General features: G+C 33.9%; 1 protein-coding gene across 8 annotated transcripts in view; it reads right to left on the minus strand.

Moving 5' to 3' along the window:
- DMD (dystrophin) overlaps nt 1-18,611 on the minus strand; it is a 1,840,970-nt gene that overhangs the window by 561,066 nt on the left and 1,261,293 nt on the right. For all 8 annotated transcript variants that reach the window (XM_045507265.2, XM_045507267.2, XM_045507235.2 and 5 more), the window contains one exon: nt 15,272-15,504. In XM_045507265.2, coding sequence (XP_045363221.2) covers nt 15,272-15,504 — 233 coding nt within the window. The remainder of the gene's footprint in view (nt 1-15,271; nt 15,505-18,611) is intronic.

Below are 18,611 nucleotides of genomic sequence, written 5' to 3' on the forward strand. Positions count from 1 at the left end.
TCCTTCTAATCCAGGTTAAAAATTCTCATCTATTAGGAAAATATACATTTCAGAAGCACTTGGAAAACAATTAGAGTGAAACAAGGTTTTCTCCCTCTCGCTTTAAAAATTTGGAGCATCAAATGGCAAGGGGCTTTGAAACACTACCACTGTCCTTTTGATTCCATCTCAGATTATAAAGTTTGATTTATTTGTGCTATGAAAATAGCCAGCATGATTAACTGGTTTTTTAAGTGTCCATCATTTTTCACCAAGGATAATTGCTATTATTAGCAAGAGGAACCCTCCATACAAACATATTTAATCATCTAAAATTAATATTTGTCTTTCAGAGTGACTTTATTTTATTGTTTACTTTGATGGATCATGTAAAATACCACTGCCACGCTAAAACAAAATGAATATGTGAAGAGAAGTAACACACAGAACAAATGTAACTACTGAACTGAGATCTATTTACAAAGATCTTAAAATGTGATTTTAAGCCTGATAAGTACAATGTGACTCAGAGTTTTCTATCCTAGTTTTACAGATGCTCAAATTGAGGATCAAAAAGGTTGTGTCACTTATCAATAACACACAAAGCAAGGTTTTAGATGCCTGACTCCAGAAAAGTTCATGGTATTGCTACAAATATGAGAAAAAAGGAAAAATGTTCCCTTAGTATTAGAGTTCCTCTTATTTGAGGAGAGGGTGCAGTATCCAAATTATAACAACAGTGTACTTTACTATGATACTCAATTTTTGTTTTGAATAAAAGCTGATATCTGGAGATGTCATCTAAGAGTTGAAAAAGAAAAACAGGAAAAGGAACAAGGAATGAAGTAAGGTAATAACAAAATATTCCCTGTTTATCAGTGTTGGAAATCCTTATTTATACATGTTTATGTAATACATTATATTTCTTTTGATGTGTAATGCATGACAATGAATATGTAGTCCTGCTGAAATGACAAAAAAGATGGTGTTCTATGTCTTCTTTCTCCTTCCAGCTTTTACATTCCACAGTTACTTATAAAACACAATCAAGAAATAGGAAAATAGAATGAAACAAAAATGAACCATGTTTATAAGATTGTTAGTCTGGATATAAAGCAATTACATTTGGTTTAAATATTGGCTCTTCTGGGAAATATTTCTTTATCAACTGTCAGCACCCTTCAACAGAGTAGTGACTACAGCCGGTGTGTTGGTAACCTTGACATCACCTCATTCTGTGAAATCAACTAATAAGGGTGGGAACTCCCATCCTCCTTGCTACAATGATTTGTTAAGGCATGGATTTATGACTTAAGCCAGTTCTATCATGGAGAAGCTCAGCACTTTCATTTGAGAATCAAGAAAGAAAAATTTTCTTTCCTTTTTAATATGATATGCTATGTAAAATGTATACTATAATTGCTATGGCAATGTTGAAGGACGAAACTGAGAAATGAAGCTGGAGCCTTAAGCATGCCGTGCCTTAAGCCCACACACAATGTTCTTGTTACATAAGTCAATAAATTCCCTTTCTCCTTAAATCCAGTTTGAACTGGATTTGCTATTAGTTACAATTAAAGATATTCTCAAAAAACAAAGACATGACATTCCTTACACGTTTGGATTTGGGAAATGATTTAATTTTTTATCATAAGTTTTTATCGTTTTATCATAAGGTTATAAAAGATTATTCTAGGAAATTTTCATGTCAACAGAGAATAATTAGATCCAATGCTCAAAGCCAAATAAGTTCATTCATAAAGGTAGAATTTAAGAATGTGATAGCATGATTAGATAGTAATAATATTTGAAGGCAAGGAATTGCTTTTCTAACAGGAAAACTATAATTGACATCTGCATAGTTTCTGATGATGGTAGAAAAAAATTGTATCCCAGCTTTAGAGAATTTAGAGATCAGTTATATATTCTATTCCTTGAAAGAATTATAGGCTACCTGGTCTTGATTTCAAAAATAAATAAAACTAAGGACAAAAGGGGAGTAAAACAGGGCTTTAGGACTGGGATTATTCCTTACAAAAACAAAACCAAAAAACAACGGAAGGTTGAAAAACACCATGTAAGTGTCATGATCACATACAATGAACTGCCACGTAAGTAGAGGTGATTTCAAACAATCAGCTATGTACTGGGAGACCATAAACATAAAATGATTAAAAAAAAATCTCTCCCTTATCTTACAAAATGCTTAAAATTACAACTACCAAACTATGTGAAGAATCTTCCAAAGTAAGGAAATTAATATATATTTCTTTTTAAAGAAACAGATATGACTTTTTTTTATGTCTTAGAAATTAGATAAGAAGTTTAATACAAAATGTTAAAAGCTGATAGGATGCAATTTGAAAATCGGTCAAATAAAGGATATTTATAAGCATTTTTAAACAAATTAACTTTTCCTTTGAAACGTAAGCTTTAAGGCTCAGAGAAAGAAGAGAAATAAGGTAGAACATGCCTCCTTCTTGTAAAAAACATATTTAAAGAGACAAAGGATTGGGGAACATCTGTGATTGCAATCTGTCTGCTTTATATTGAAAAAGTGTTTCTATATGGTAAAATGAGTTAAAGAAAATAAATGAGAAAGACCTTAATATCAGCTAAATCTATCTTTCATATCATACTACAGGTTCTTTTGAAGGAACACTTACTAATACAACCGGAACTACCAAGTGTACCTACCTACAGCCCCAGGGACAGCTCACATCTGACACACTGAGGATAGCAGTCATCAAATTTTGATTATGCACACCTATTATTTAAAAAAAAATTTTTTTGGTGGGGGTAGGCAATTAGGTTCATTTTTATTTATTTACTTACTTATTTATTTTTAACAGAAGTGATGGGGATTGAACCTAGGACCTAATGCATGCTATGCACCCACTCTAGCACTGAGCTATATCCTCCTCCCATTTAAAAAAATTTTGATCCCCTACATACCAATTCATATTTATTCAAAAGTTTATACATATACTACTTTATTAATATATTATGCATTTTAAAAAACAAAGTATTAACTTTACAAGAATGAGAATAAATGTAAATAGTATTTGGGTTTTTTTTAAAAAATATATTCTCATTGTGGATCTTTGTAACTAAACCCTTCAAAGGAAGAGACAAAGCTTTCCATTTCAAACAAAATGTGCAAAGTGTGTGATTTCTGTCTTTTAGATTTTATACAGGAAAATGCTAAAATGTACACAGGCATTTTAACGCATTTAAATGCTCCCCTACATTGTGTACTTTTTAAAACTTCCCTGCAGATTTTAATAATGAATCAATATTTTAAAGATAAATTCTTATATGTAATATATAAATATATTTTACAGACAACACTAATTTTACAGAATGCTGTGCTAAATTCTTCCCCTCCGATATTCATTCTGGAGCAAACCTAGTTACTTGGTCTCTGGTAGGTATATCAGGAGAAGCAAAAATAGTATCTTAGTAACAGCTTTCCACATTAAAGATGGTGCTAAAAGGAAAGATTTCTGAAAGATTAATTTGGTAAAAAAAAGATGTATCTAGAGAAATCAACTGACTCAGAGACATGCACATTAGACTAAGGTAAATTTACATTCTCTAAACTGTGTCCTCAAGATGTTCCACACAAATGATTTTCATGGAGAAAGGACTAATGAACACTGGCCTAAATGATGCTAACATTCCTGTAGGACTTTTCAGTGACTCTGTCATGGTGATGCACATTGTGGATCTTTATGATAGACCAAGCCCATGCATATTTCTCAGCTGATTTGACTTTCTGAGGACGAACATCTATGAACATCTGATGGACTAGCGTTTCAGACAATAGCTGGGCAACGTTGAGATATTCTATCACTTAGGAACAAGAGTATATTTCCTGGTCCAAATTTTAACACTTATCATTTTCCTTTCTTTTTTTTAACAGCATGAAATAGACAACTGAGATTATAAAAGTCAACAGTGGTCATTCTTGCTGGAGCATAAGATGAGGAAGAAGGAAAAAGTCTACAAACTTGGGTCTTGACATAGCGCTGCAATGAAGAGAGCATGATGGCCAAGCAAATGCCGGGGCTTGTGGTGAAAGTTCAAGAAGACCATGTGAAAGAGATATAAGATGTTATAAAAAGGGCAATTCAGACAAGGAAGAAAAACTTAATCTTTTAAAAAATATTGATATAAAGTGGGCCCTAGTACTTATTTTCCTGTTTGATCATCATGCTAGAATGGGCCATCTTGTAATTGCTTATATTGTTCCTTCAACTCCATGAGTGTGTTTGAGTCTTAAGAATTCAGAATTTGAAAACCAATGACCTAATTCTATGTATACTGATGCTAATGGACCTCTTCAGAATTTGTCAGGCTAGTGAGGCTATTAGGAAAGTGATTTTGCTTTCTTTCTCCAACTTAATATATATTCAGAGGCAAGAAGATAGAAATGAATTATATTATTTTTCCTTCAATTTATTTCATTGATGTCTGAAGTAAACTTAAAAAAAGAACATGTGTGTTTTAACTAGTTAGAACAGTATTTTCCAATAGTACTTCCTGCAGTGATGAAAATGTTCTATATCTGTGCTGTCCAATATGGCAGTCATGAGTCACATGTGGCTATCGAGCATCTGAAATATTGCTAGTATAACTAAAGAACTAATTTAAAAAATTTAATTAACTGAAATTTAAATGGCTATATATGGCTAGTGGCTACTGTATTGGATGGGGCAGATTTAGAGAATTATAGACAATGCATGTGGTTAATTAGCAAGTTATTCCTAGAGAACAGAAAAGGAAATATAAACACATTTCAATTTTCCACTTAATTTACATTGTTTTCAGTGACCTTTGCGCAGTCAGACTGTAAAGTACAATAAATGATGTATACTACTGAACATCAATATGAGGGTTACTCTTTTATATTCACACCTTCATGCCATCTGTGATGAGACAACCAAGAAGAAAATAATCACATCATTTTTAGCTAATTAAAAGCTGCTTAAGTCTAAAGTAGAAAAAATAGGCATTAGTTAAGAGTACATTGTCAGACATAATGAGTTGCCTACCCAATATCCATTTTTTCCTTCTTAGCTAAAAAAATTCAAATTTTGTTCAAACAGCAAGGTTTTAGGATTAGGTCATTAGTTTTATTCTGAATTATAAATAAATAAACACAAATATCTATTTAAAATACTCTATCATCCCAGGCTCTCTTGGAGCTTGAAGTGGTCACATGACACACTTCTATGGTATAAGTAGACCTCTTCTATGTGGGACAGCCAGAAAAGCTCTTGTTGTCCTTATATGCAGGAGCTGACCCACTTGGCACATGCATTTACTCTCCCCATTTTGCTTTTTTCCATTTTAAATCACAGACATAGAGCTTAGAGGTAATGTAGCCATCTTGAGACCATAGGAAGGGATGAAAGCCAAATGTTGAGGATGGCTAGGGATGGCTGCAAAGGGAGATGGGACACACAAATTTGTGGCTGTTGGATTTACCCTGGAATACATAATTCTGGGGGTCTTGCTTTTGTGAGAAAAATAAACTCCTATCTGGATAAGCTATTGTTTTGAGGATTTTGTCACATCCAGCCAAACATAATCCTAACAGTATTAATTGGGGAAATAAAGGTCCTTTAATTTCTAAAATTCTTAGAGGCTAAAATTATAATAGTTTCTGCTTGATGTGGCAAATTTAATTCCTAGGACTCTTTCATTCATCACTGACCAAAAACAGACACAAATCATGCTGCATTAAAAAAAAAAAACATAAATATGCATATAGCTCTATAACAGATTGTTACATTCCAAATGCTAAGTAAAACTAGTCACCCATGAACACAAAGTAAATCAACAATATTTATAAAACGTCTTGTATGTCCTCAGCTGCTATAGCAAATGGACTACAATACCTGTCTTTAAGGGAATTTAAATTCATTTCAAAGGCTAAAATATCAAAATGGAAAAATTCAAATGACAATGCATGTTTTAAGAGAGGTTTAAGACAAAAGAAATAGCTTTACAAGAAAACATATGGTTAATGGGCAAAATTATATTATAGTGAATCACTGATTAAAAAGACCAATACAGATTGGAGTTATCAAAATAAATTTCACTGAGAAGGCAGGGCAAGATCTCTAAGAACACAGTGCTCCAAAAAAATCAGTCAACTCTACATTTCTAATCATTATAATCAACTTTAAGGAGGAAAGAAGGAACCCTAAGTTACTGGTGTGGTTACTTCATAATCGGATTTGATGAGAACTCACACCTTGAAATGGTTGCATGGTTCTCATCTAAAAAGTTTCCTAATGTTAAAAATAAAATGCATCGTCATTTTGATTGAGAGTACAATTTTACTGTAAAATCTCATTATATATAGCTTCTTTCCTGCTTGCATTCTTTCCAACTGCTATTATCTTCCCCCAGTAACTGTCTTCTAGTGCCTAACACCTATTACATAACTTAAAAAAATATAAAATCGAACATGGGTAAGTGTGGTAAAGTGGCAGTTTGATTTTCATGTCATATTTCTCAAAAGGCATTTACGGTTCTAAAAGTGACAGCTTTTTATGATTTTCATATAATATGACATGACAGAAAAGCTTTGCCTCAACCGGGTTGCTACAGATTATTTTCTCTCACCACATTCTAGTTCTTTCAGTTTTAGGGGGAAAAAGCATGAAGGAGTTAAGTGTAAATTATTCTCTTCTCTTCACTTTCTTAAGTAGAGATTTATCTGTGTACTTTTGCCCAAAACCTTCCCCATGGCTTTACTTTTTCTTATTTCTCATTGGAAAGTTTAAAAATAATCCTAGACTTGAACAGAGATTAAATCAGTTTGTGAGGGGGGAAGGTAAAGTCTATCATTACAAAATCTATTCTGCTTCCATAATTGAAGGGAGAATATGTCAGGTAGATCAAAGGATTTCTATTCTTGAGATAAATAATACAGAAGGTATCTTTTTCCTTTAATAAATTATGGGAAATAAAGTAATTCTTGAATAGGATGCCACTTATTTACATAGAAAATAAAATACGAAGATAAGGGAATTTGGAAAGATTTATGAATTACTAAAATTATATTCAAAGTTATTTTTATAAATCTAGTAAACAATTAACTCCAGTCACTCTAGAAAACCCGATATTATTTTCAGTGAATTCATCAAAGATCACAAAACACAGCCACACCCTACTGTTTCTCTCTGAAAAACAATGAAGCCATGCTCACCTTGGAAATTTACCAATCAATTAGCCTAGCTTATAAGATTTTAAAACATCAGAATATATCGTGTGAAAAAAATTTTAACCTCTAGGTTATTAAATAAACATCAACGAGATATCTGGAAAGAGAAGTCTAGTTTAATTGTCTTCTATATGAGAGAGGCGGGCACATGTTAAGTGGAGGAAAATAAATGACAGATAGATTGATTCATTCATTCATTCTGATATGTATACGATTGAAAACACTATAGCATTTTTTTCTCCTGTGGCAATTATTACTCTCTGCCTTTTATGTTTCCCTCGCAGAAGATACATTCTAAAATTTGAGCCTATGTTATTTTTCTTTTTAATCCCTGAGAGCAGATAACACTGATGTATTTCACCAGCAAGTGTTCAATAAATAACAGATGAATGAAAACTTAGTCTTATGACAAAGGCTTTTAAAAGATAGTCATTATATTTCTAATGAATCTGCCTGACATTGTAACTCAGGGGTCTCCGAAGTAGACATCTGAGGGAGGAAAGAGAAATATTAATAGTATTTATTTTCATTGTAGACCATTTACATAGATGTATATATATAGATATACATGTATGTATGTGTATCACAGTAACCTAAGAAATCATGTAGAGAATAGCGTGGGTAAATGAACAAAAACTTACTAATATTGATGTGTGATCACTGCTTCATCTCATTCTCAGTTCTCTGCTAACATACACAGGAAATCAAATACAAGTCCAAACTCTTATTCCACTATCTCTTTGCAATGTCATTTCCTAATGTGCTATGTAACATGGGTTTTCAAAGACAATTTGTTGAACTAAGGAATGAGTGAACAAAGAACCACGTGCCTAACATTAACATTACCTAACATTACCGTAACATTAAGAGTAATAAGAACTTACATTATAACACATCATAACTTCTATTATAGACTTCAAGGAACCCGAATTATAAAAGCCCAAAAAGCAGGTAATAATATTTAGGTTATAATAACATTATACAGCTTTCAAAAAAGATTAAAAGACATTGAATTACTTATACCGCTTTCTTATAAAAGAGAGGATTGCAGATTTTATGTATTTTTATGAAAATTATAAAAGTCATTTCACATAAAGGAATCCCTATCCAAACCGAAGTGAGGAAATTTGTAAACATAATTCACTATTTAAAAACAATGACAAACACAAACTTCCTTTTCCGAATCCCACAGGTATTTCATTGAAAATACAGTATACTGGTTTTTACCAGAATTCACATATATATCATGATTCAGTTTTACTTGATAAGGGTTTTGACAGAAAATTTTACAGGGAACTGAACTGAAATATAGTAAGATATACATTTCCATTCATAGACATTGAAATATGTGGTTTGGTAAAACTTATGTTTATCTTTAAGCAAAAAAGTATATGATATCATTTTCCATAAAAATTGTTATAAAATTTTGAAAACGGGTCTTTTTTGTGTTTGTAACTCTATGACCTTCGTGTTTATGGGAGTTTATTTTGTCACGATCAGAGGGTGTAAAAGTCATATTACTGACATACATATCTTAACAATCTTCTGCGAAGATAACAGTGAATTTGGCTTTCATTAGGTAAGGAAAGAGAACTGCATCCATGTGGAACAGTGATCCACAGAGTTAGGAGCTTTCTACAGGAGACATGTACATTTGTCAGAAGATAATTGCAATACAAACTTGCAAATATCCTCAGCCAAATATTACAACATTATTCTTTGCAGAACACAACAGACACCTTCTATAAATGGAAAGATGGCAAGCTCTGGCATAGTGTTTCTTCAACAAGGTTGTGCAGAAATGAACAGATGAAATGAGGAGAGCTAGGTGGTTGGTTTAGAAAAGAGAAAAACAGAATAATCTAACTCTTCACACTAAGATGACTGTCATGTAACTTGTGAAATTCACTGGGCACCCATGGAAATAAACTGTATTTAGTTTCATAATAATTTTGGTGGAGAAATGAGGACATGTTTAACAGTGAGTGTTACCAAAAAAGAAAAAGAAGAAACATTATTCCCAAGAGCTCTGTATTTACATTAGAACATCTACTTTCACTAAGTAACCTTAGACTAACTTATTAGAATGTCTATAAACTTTCTCATTTGCTGAATAAGGGAAACTATTTGTAATACCCACTTTTTTTTGCTATGCTCATGGCAATAGAATAACACCAAGAAATATTCTTTATTTTGTTTTTAGTTTAAACAATCAATGTCATTTTTCCCCCCACATTGTTCCACTAATCCTTCTAGGTCCATGCTGGACAAGTTTCTTTGTTGTCAGACTGTGGCTGAATTTATTCAACAAAAGTTATAATCAGAATGATTCTGGAGCCGTTCAATTGCTCTTTGTGTAGATAAAGCCAGAGTTTAAAAAATAATCATAGACTTTTTATTAAAGACTTTGACCTTAACAATAAAAAATTAAGCATATCCAAGTAATTATTTCCCATTTAAATACACACTGCACCCACTAAAATTGCTTATTCAATCTTTGGATAATGAAATCTCCTAGGTAGTACTATAATGTGCAGTTAAAAATGAATCTTGAACAATGCTATTATCATCTTGTCCAGATTGGCCAATTTGTCTCCACCTCAAACCTGGAGAGGTCTTATTAGAGGATAAAATTCTTCGCTGAGACAATTCTTTATTCAATACAGGTGCCTGTGGTTCAGATTTAGTGGGGAATTACCCTGAACACCTGGCTAAAATGACTTGAAAAAAGACAATAATTTACTGAGCACAGGCAATCTGACACCAGTAGAAGAAAAAATACCATACGACCACCTAAATCTTATCTGTTGATAGCAACAGTTACCCACTGCCACAAACCTCTTCCCAGATTTGCCAGCCTCCCCAATCTCTCTCCTTCTCATCATCCATCCTTCCTTCCATCCCTCCTTTCCTCCCTCCTTCTCTTTTTTCCTATTTCTCCTTCCTTCCTTTCCCTAAAGGTCATTTTCAATCAACACTTTCAGAGAAAAACTCTAGACATATTTTCCCCTTCATTGGATAGATTATGTCAGTAAAGGGAAACTAAATAATTGTCAAAACAATTTCATTTCAGAGCAATTTTACTTAAACATGTGATGAAATAGGAAAAGCATTTTTCACCAGTTCTCTGACACTAAGCTGTAAATTACAAGTCATCCCCTGCTATTAATTCACAAGTTTGAAAAATAAACTTAGAGTTTCATGTATGTTTTACTTTTAAAGGCTTAATTTGCATATTTCACATCTTTACTCCTCTACCATATAATAGCATATTCTTTACTCTAAAATTTTTGAAATGGCTACATTTTATAACCCTTTAAAAATTATCGTTTTAATTTTAACTTCCATTATTTTGCTTAATATAATTCACGTAGTAAAAATAATTTTCATTTCAAAATGGTAGCAGCACCCTCTTTTTGAAAAATAAGGATAATTCAACAAGTTATGCTGAAGGAGAATAGAAGCCTAATATCAAATATGTGATTTTGAATTCAAGGTCTAGAACTATGAAAAGTTAACTTATTCAAATGCCATGTCCTTACTCCCTTTCTGGGAACAATATTTTAAACATTGCACATCTAAAGTTTGATCTGAAGTTAATAAATTCAAAACTAAGTTCTTCCAGAGTCATAAAATGTTAGATCATCTTCTCTAACCTGTGATGCTCCGCAACTACAATTACAACCCCTCAACTCCAATCTCTGTCAAAAGTGAAACTTCTCTATCACATTTCATTAGTACTACCCATCAAGCAATATATATTTATTGGGACTCAATTACGGCAAGTTTAAGTGTCAAACAAAATTATATTTAGAGTACTGGGCATATATGGCTTTATTTCAGGTCTCCACATTGCAAACTTGAAATAGATAAACATATTGCTTAGATCATGAAAATCACCTCCTACAAATCTCCTTTATTTACTTTGTCCTCCATCCTATTCTATGAATTTTTGCCTTGAGTTCAGTGGATATTTATACTTTATTGCTGTTCGGCATCTTTTCCTGCTTCTATTTTCAAGAGATCTCAGTTTTTTGGAGGGGGGAATTCTCTCTCCCTAATTGTGAGGAGCTTTAGTAGGAGAGGGTTTTAAATCAAAGTTCCCTGCTCTCCTCCAGCTAAGAAACAGGTGTGTGAACCAAGTAAGGTCAGCTGGACTCCTTCTTCAAGGACTTTAAATTCTCAACAGTTACACAGTATGAAGAAAAAAAGAGGATCACAAAGAGACTCAAGTAGTACCTAACTAGATGCCCAGGCATGCTCAGATCTCTTTTCTTTTACTCGCTCTTTGTTCATTGCCTTCATGCTAATTACAGCAAGTTTACTTTCTGCTTGATTTTAAGAGGGTGCCTTCTATTGCTTGCATCAAGAGAACCCTGATATGCAACTAAGCTACATTGTATGAATTTACTTCTTTGTTTAAAATCCTTTTAAGTGTTGCCACTGCCTGCAGACCATAATCAAAACTCCTTAGTCTGTATTCTAATAGCTCTGCATGGTGACTTATTATGGTGGTCATTTTGAGATGGATAAAAATATCAAATCACTATGTTGTACACCTGAAAATAATATAATACTGTATGTCAATTATAGTTTCAACAACACACTCATTAGTCTGGCAAGGAAAGATCCCCATTTTTTAGCCCCACCCCTCTCTATTTAACTTCATCAATTTCTTCCTCATCCCTTTAATTTCAGCCACACAGAATCACAATTTCTATAATAATACTGTGCTGTTTAGTACTTCAGAAAAAGGTACAGCTCCTTCCTTCCGTCAGGATCACGTTTGTCATTTTATCCACCCGGTTCATTCCAAGTTGGTCTTTAGTACTTGGCTCAGGTTTTATCTTCTTTAAGAAGCTTTTCTGGACATCTGTTCTCCTTCTTGGGTTAGTTAGATGTCCTCTCTGTGAACAAGTCCCCAGAGCATCATCCAAGCATTCCCAGGGAAACAGAAAACCATGGTGCTTAAGGGTGGGTTTTCTGGAACTAGACTGCTTGGGTTCAAATCCCACTGCTGTCTCTTTACACTTGATCTTGGGTGGGTTACTTAACCTCACTGTGCTTTAGTATCAGTCTTACAATGATGCTGTAAGCATTAAGTAATACACGTGAAGCACTTAGATCAGTGACTAGCATATCATTAATGATAAATATGTACTAGGTATTATCCTTAAATTTATTTCTATCATAGTGCTATTATTGCTTTTTTTCTTCACCTTCTTTAATCTGTGCATTCCTATCTTATCTAATTTCCCAGGAACTTAGTAGTAGCTCAACAAAAATTTACTAAAAAATATATGAATAAATAGTCACTGATAGTGTTTTAAAGTTTAAAAAGCAGTTGTGGAATACTGCCTCATTTCTCACACCTCTAACATTTGAGTTTGAATTGCTTTATTTAAAACTCTACATAGAGGAAATATCTATTTCCTGATATTATAATAAATACTTCCACGAACTAACATCTCTTTCTTGTCACCTTCCACGCACACACATCTGTTTAATGTTTACTTAGGGTCATTTTACTGACCATTTAATGACTGAAGCTATACAAGCCCAGAATTGACAGTATCTTTATAATTTTTTTTAATATGAGAGGAAGAAGCAAGAAAAACATCCCCACTATTTAGTACGAGAAGGGAGATTAGAGGCGTACACGTGTGTGTGTGTGTATAAACACTTATGAATACAACTAACCCTTGAAAACCACAGGTTTGAACTGCGCAGGTCCAATTATACATGGAGTTTTTCAATAAACATACAGTTGGTTCTCCATATCTGTGGATGCAGAATCCACAGATGCAGAGGGCTGACCACGGGACTTGAGCACCTGTGGATTTTGTTATCCACAGTAGGTTCTGGAATCAATCCCCTGTAGATACCAACTGATGCCTGTACTGGCTTTCTATGACCTCAGACATGGCACTCGAACTTCTACTCTGAATTAATTTTGAATCTGTATTTAAAGACTATCATTTTGAAGAGACATCAAATTAACAGTCCTTTCTGAAAAAGACAAATTGATTTGGAGTACTAGGAAGACTACTGAGCAGGTCAATGCCTTCCTCAGAGGCTAAGCTGACAAACCTTTCACAAGGGAGTGTGGATTTTCTTTCCCATTCCAGTATCAAGTGGCTTTTATAGGAGGCCATAATGTCAATCACAGAATGGGGTGCAGATGAGGAAACGAACTCTTATTTTCATGTAATATTACTATATGACATATAGTTTGCATTACACAAATGCCATAAATAGGCAGATTTACCTAGCTTGCTGTAGAACCTAATATTAACTACTAACATTAGGTGAATCCTTGCAGTAAGGTGGGATGCATTTTCAAGCACTACCCAATTTAATCCTCATGACCATTTATAAGGCAAATCGTATCATCATCCACATTGTACAGATAGATAAACTCAGGTTCAGGGAGGATGAATAATTTACCCAAGGTCACAAAGCTGTATCAGAGGAGTCAAACTTTGAACACAGAAAATCTAATTCCAAACCCCTTGCTTTAAACATTATAACATACTGGTCTCCTCTGGTTAGAAATAGTCCCAGAAATATTGGTATAACTCAGTATGATTCTGTAAAAGACTGTACCTCTTGTTTCTGTATGTATCAGCACAATGAAATTGTGAAATGCTTAGCATAGGGCCTGACATAGACTACCCATACAAATACACGTATATCACCAAGGGTAGTCATATTTACAGTTATACTGGCAGACAGCATATGTAGTTAAGAACACAGGCTTAGTAACCCAACAGACTGGATTTGAACCTTTACTCTGCTACTAGCTACTAACTAGGAGTGTGACATCTGAGCTTCAGTTGCTTTTTTGGAAAAATGTGGCTCCAAATATTTGTTAAAAAGCAGTAGTAAAACAAAGTATACACATTTATATAATACTTACATATCTTTATATTCATATATATGCTACATGATATGGTAAATGTGAATGTGAATTCCTTGCATCCAGAAGAGGAAACCAACATCCAGAGAATAAGTTGACCACAATCATGTCATTTGGAAATGACAAAACAAAAACAAAAACAAAAACAAAAACAAAAACAAAACCTCACCAGATTCAAGTCTAAGATTAAGATACTTTAAATGCAGGTTGTTTACTATCAAATTATTTTTATTCCTATTGAATTGCTGAAGTTCATTTTGAAAAGAAATCTGTCTGTCTTACTCTCTGCTTTTTCAAAATGTAGTTCTGTGACAGCTAAACATTTTCAGTATAATTTATTACTTCTTTAGAAAAGTCCTGAAAATCATTTATAAGTAAAAATACATAGCATACATACCTTTGAAAACTGCTTTCCTTATTCATTCCAGAAATATAAAAGATATATATAGTATATTTGTTCTAACTAGGTAAATCATATTTATATCAGTGTATTGTTATGTTTCTCATTAATGTCATAATTTTGTAGAATGGATTCTGATGAGGCTGAGAATTGCAATCTTCGTACTAAACAGCATGTTTGAGTATGGCATTACATAAATACCAATATTAAGATCTAAGATATTTAAAAATATATTATGTTTTGTTACTTTTCTCTTTTTCATTTAGAGTTAATTTTCAATTATCCTTATCATTGGAAGAGGAAAACTGGCAGAGACAACCCAGAAGAGTGAATAATCAATTCCCAGATTACTGTATTTGATTCTGTAATATATTATGGCTGAAGAGTGCCAAAATAAAGTTTCAATACAAACCACTCAATTGAGGTACTTATTTGATATTAAGTAGATTTTTAAAATACCAGTTCTTTAGCGAATTTAATTAAGCTAACTACACTTGTAAGGTTTATGCTTTCTTACTCGTATAATTCCTTTGTAACTTATGGCTGTTTTAGATAACTGCACTAATTCATCTCCTTGATCATACTTAGGCTGAACAGAGTGGAGAGTAATGTGTTTGCTGACAGAGAAAAGCTTCCTGAATACTGATGGAAAATGGTCTAGGAGAGTGAACTGACTTGTGGAAAATCACTTTAAAGATAAACCTCTGTCAGCTTTTATCTTTTTCCCCCATACCTTCTGCTTGATGATCATCTCGTTGATGTCTTCAAGATCACCCACCATCACCCTCTGTGATTTTATAACTCGATCAAGCAGAGACAGCCAGTCGGTAAGTTCTGTCCAAGCCCGGTTGAAATCTGCCAGAGCAGGTACCTCCAACAGCAAGGAAGATGGCATTTCTAGTTTGGAGATGGCAGTTTCCTTGGTAACCACAGGTTGTGTCACCAGAGTAACAGTCTGACTAGGAGCTAAATATTTGGGGGGGGGCAAAAAGGAAAAAAGAAAAATTAGAAACACAAGCTAAGAAGCCAATTTCAGTAACAATAAAACAACTTTAAGGGCTACAATTTGAGCCAAAGTATTATTTATGACTTTATATGATTTTTCCCCCTAAAAATGTGGGTATTTTATATAGTATTACATGATAGGAAAATTCAAAGACTAACTTTTCATTAATATACATTTAACAATCTTTCAAAACGATTTTGACTATTCTCATGGCTAAGCAATTAATTTAATTTAAAAAGTCCTTCTCCATAGCAGTTATATAGATTGTGGAATTGGTAAAGAAAAATATAAAGTATTCAGACTTTGCCAGGTGAATAAGTTTTATTTATTTATTTATTTCATTCAAGGGAAAAAAAGTAAAGATTGGATAAGTTCTTATTTCTAACTTAACGATTTCCTGGACTAGGAAGTAAATTACTTTGGAGGTGGACTCTAGGGAAATCAAAGCCAATGAAATGTTCTTGTCTTTGCTCTGTATTTTGTTCTGGGAGCAGCTTCTATATTTTTTTTTCCTTTTCTTTCAGACTGGTAATAAAGTGGCTAGCAGTGAAGAAAACCCAAGCTACACTATTTCTGGAAAATCAGAACTAGTAAAGTTTTTCTACTTGGATAATGAAACATTGTTTCAAGGTTATTAAAATATTAAATTCATGTTAATAGTGTTCAAAACCATAGTATAAATTAGCCTATGGTAATGGTTAAGTTCTGAAGTTCCAGAGTAAAAACATCTGGCAGAGAATTCCTCTCTCTGCCTTAGGAACTCAGTGCCCTTGGTTTAGTTACTTAACTCCCCTAAACTTCAGGTTTTCTTTTCAGTAAAGGAGGGACAATAATAGGGTAAAGGTCATGGGGGCAGTTGCATAGATTCAATGACTAATACAAAAAATGCATATAGAACAATACCCGAAAAATAACAAGAACAGTATTAGCACAGTTCCTGCCACTAGTAGGTAATATTGTTAGGTATTAGTATTTTTATAAATATCTGATAAATAAGAAAATGATAAATATGATGAGAAGTTAGAGAGAAGGGGTAAAAATATGTAAAATATTTGATGAAAACTCAGTCAAAGGTCTTGTGTGACCCTATATGTGCTGAAGGAGGCTGAACTTGCTGATGTGAATTGATACTAAATACCAACAAACAACTGGGTTATCGCAGGCGAGAGATGAGGAGTAAGGAACATCTCATCTAGTTTATAGGCAATGGCCTCTGGAGCCCACCAGATCCAGGAGACCAGCAGCAAACATGTACTGGACTATAAAGTTCAGAAGGGAAGCTCTGAGGGAAAGCTGTAGAACACATCATCTCATCTCAAAGCTGTAGAACACAACACCAGATCTGAAAGGCATGGACAAGGGAACTGTTCTAGAAAGATGAGGAAAATGTGCCATATTGGCATTCCATTTTGAGGTGGCCTTAAATTACTTTTCACGGTTATGTTACTTTTTGCATTTTTAAGGTTGTCTTTTTTTTTTCAGCAAAGACAATGAAAGGGATGAAGGAATGCCTCGTCTTTCAAGCTTTTTGGAGAGAACAAGAGGTTCCTACAAATGGAAGAAATAATCTTGAACAAGGCAGAAAGAAAAAAAAAAGTGAGGTGTCAATAAAAAACTAATGCCAAGAAGTAACAACTAAAGAGGATACTGAGGAGACAGAGAAGAAATAGTTTCTGGAAGCTGTCTCACTACTCTGAGGCTTTTTCTAGAAAGAATGAAACATTATCTGAAGCAGAAATGCATCCTGTGACCCAACAGTATAGGAGGAAAAAGCCAACAAGATCTAGAAATCTTAAAAGGGATTCCAAGAGAGGAGCTGAATCCCTGGAGAGGATGCAAGGGTGAGGATGAAAAGAGAGCAAAATTAAAACATCACTGTGGGAGCTAGCTGTGGAGTGCCTGGCTGACTAGGAAGTACAGACAAATTGTTCTTAAAATAGATACACAAGAGATACTTGGGCAATGTACAGTAGTTTGGGAGGATTTCAAGGTTCTGGGAAGTGTCAGACAATGCTTTTTTTTTTTTTTTTTTGACTTGACTTATTGAAAATTGACCCTCAAAAGAGAGCAGGAATGAGATTTTTTTTTTTCCTGACCAACAAAGAAGTGCTTAATGAAGTATAAATGATCATGTCCTCTTAAATTTCTATACAGTGAAGGATGAGAATGCAGAGAATCATCAGACTTAAACTGTTTTCCGGAAAGCACATTTGGAAAAAAGAAGTAGCTTACTGAAAAGAAAGGCTAAGGCCAGAGACTGAAAAACAGAATGATCCAAGATGACCAAAAGGCACAAACAAATGACATTGGGATGATAATATCACAAAGTTCTCCAATGTGGAAACAGGAAGAAGTATCACTAAGTTCAAATCAGCTGAAACAGATTCAGAGGAGGGTTGAGAGGTTGAGCGATACGGTCATCTGTGCCCCAGTCATGGGCAAAGGATCTCATTTGTAGATGGGTCAGGCAGGCCATTGCTGTCTCTTCTTCTCCAGCCCTCAGTACCTGAACATCTCTTTATACCAATGGGGAAGGGAGGAGAAACTTACCCTTTTGCTCACTGCTCTATCCCCTGCACCACCTAGAGGTCCTAGAATCTAGCAGATGCTCCGTTGAAGTCCTCTGAATAAATGAACGAAACTAACAAAAATACAGTCTATGCATAGTAAGCTTTTTGGTAAACTTCCAGGCCTTCTATGCATGGCGAGTGCCATGAGATAACAACAGCTTCGAAGGATGCTTTCTCAAAGGCTAGAACACAGAATATGCCTAGGCTCTGGCTGTTTAGGTGAATTTAGCAATTTTAAGAACAAGAAAATAATGGAGAAAGAGCCACTGCCTAGGGAAGAAAATGGAAAGTCAAACATTACAGAGAGAAAATAAAACCAATCAACTGTTACATTCCACACTTTTCTATCAAGGGGGAAAAAGCAGGAAACAAACACTGGATCAAGAAGCACCGTGTACAGCCATAAAAAAGAATAAAATAATGCCATTTGCAGCGACATGGATGGACCTGGAGATCATCATTCTAAGTGAAGTAAGCCAGAAAGAGAAATAACAATA

This window comes from Camelus bactrianus, chromosome X, assembly GCF_048773025.1.
Source record: "Camelus bactrianus isolate YW-2024 breed Bactrian camel chromosome X, ASM4877302v1, whole genome shotgun sequence".
Classification (NCBI taxonomy): Eukaryota; Metazoa; Chordata; class Mammalia; order Artiodactyla; family Camelidae; genus Camelus; species Camelus bactrianus.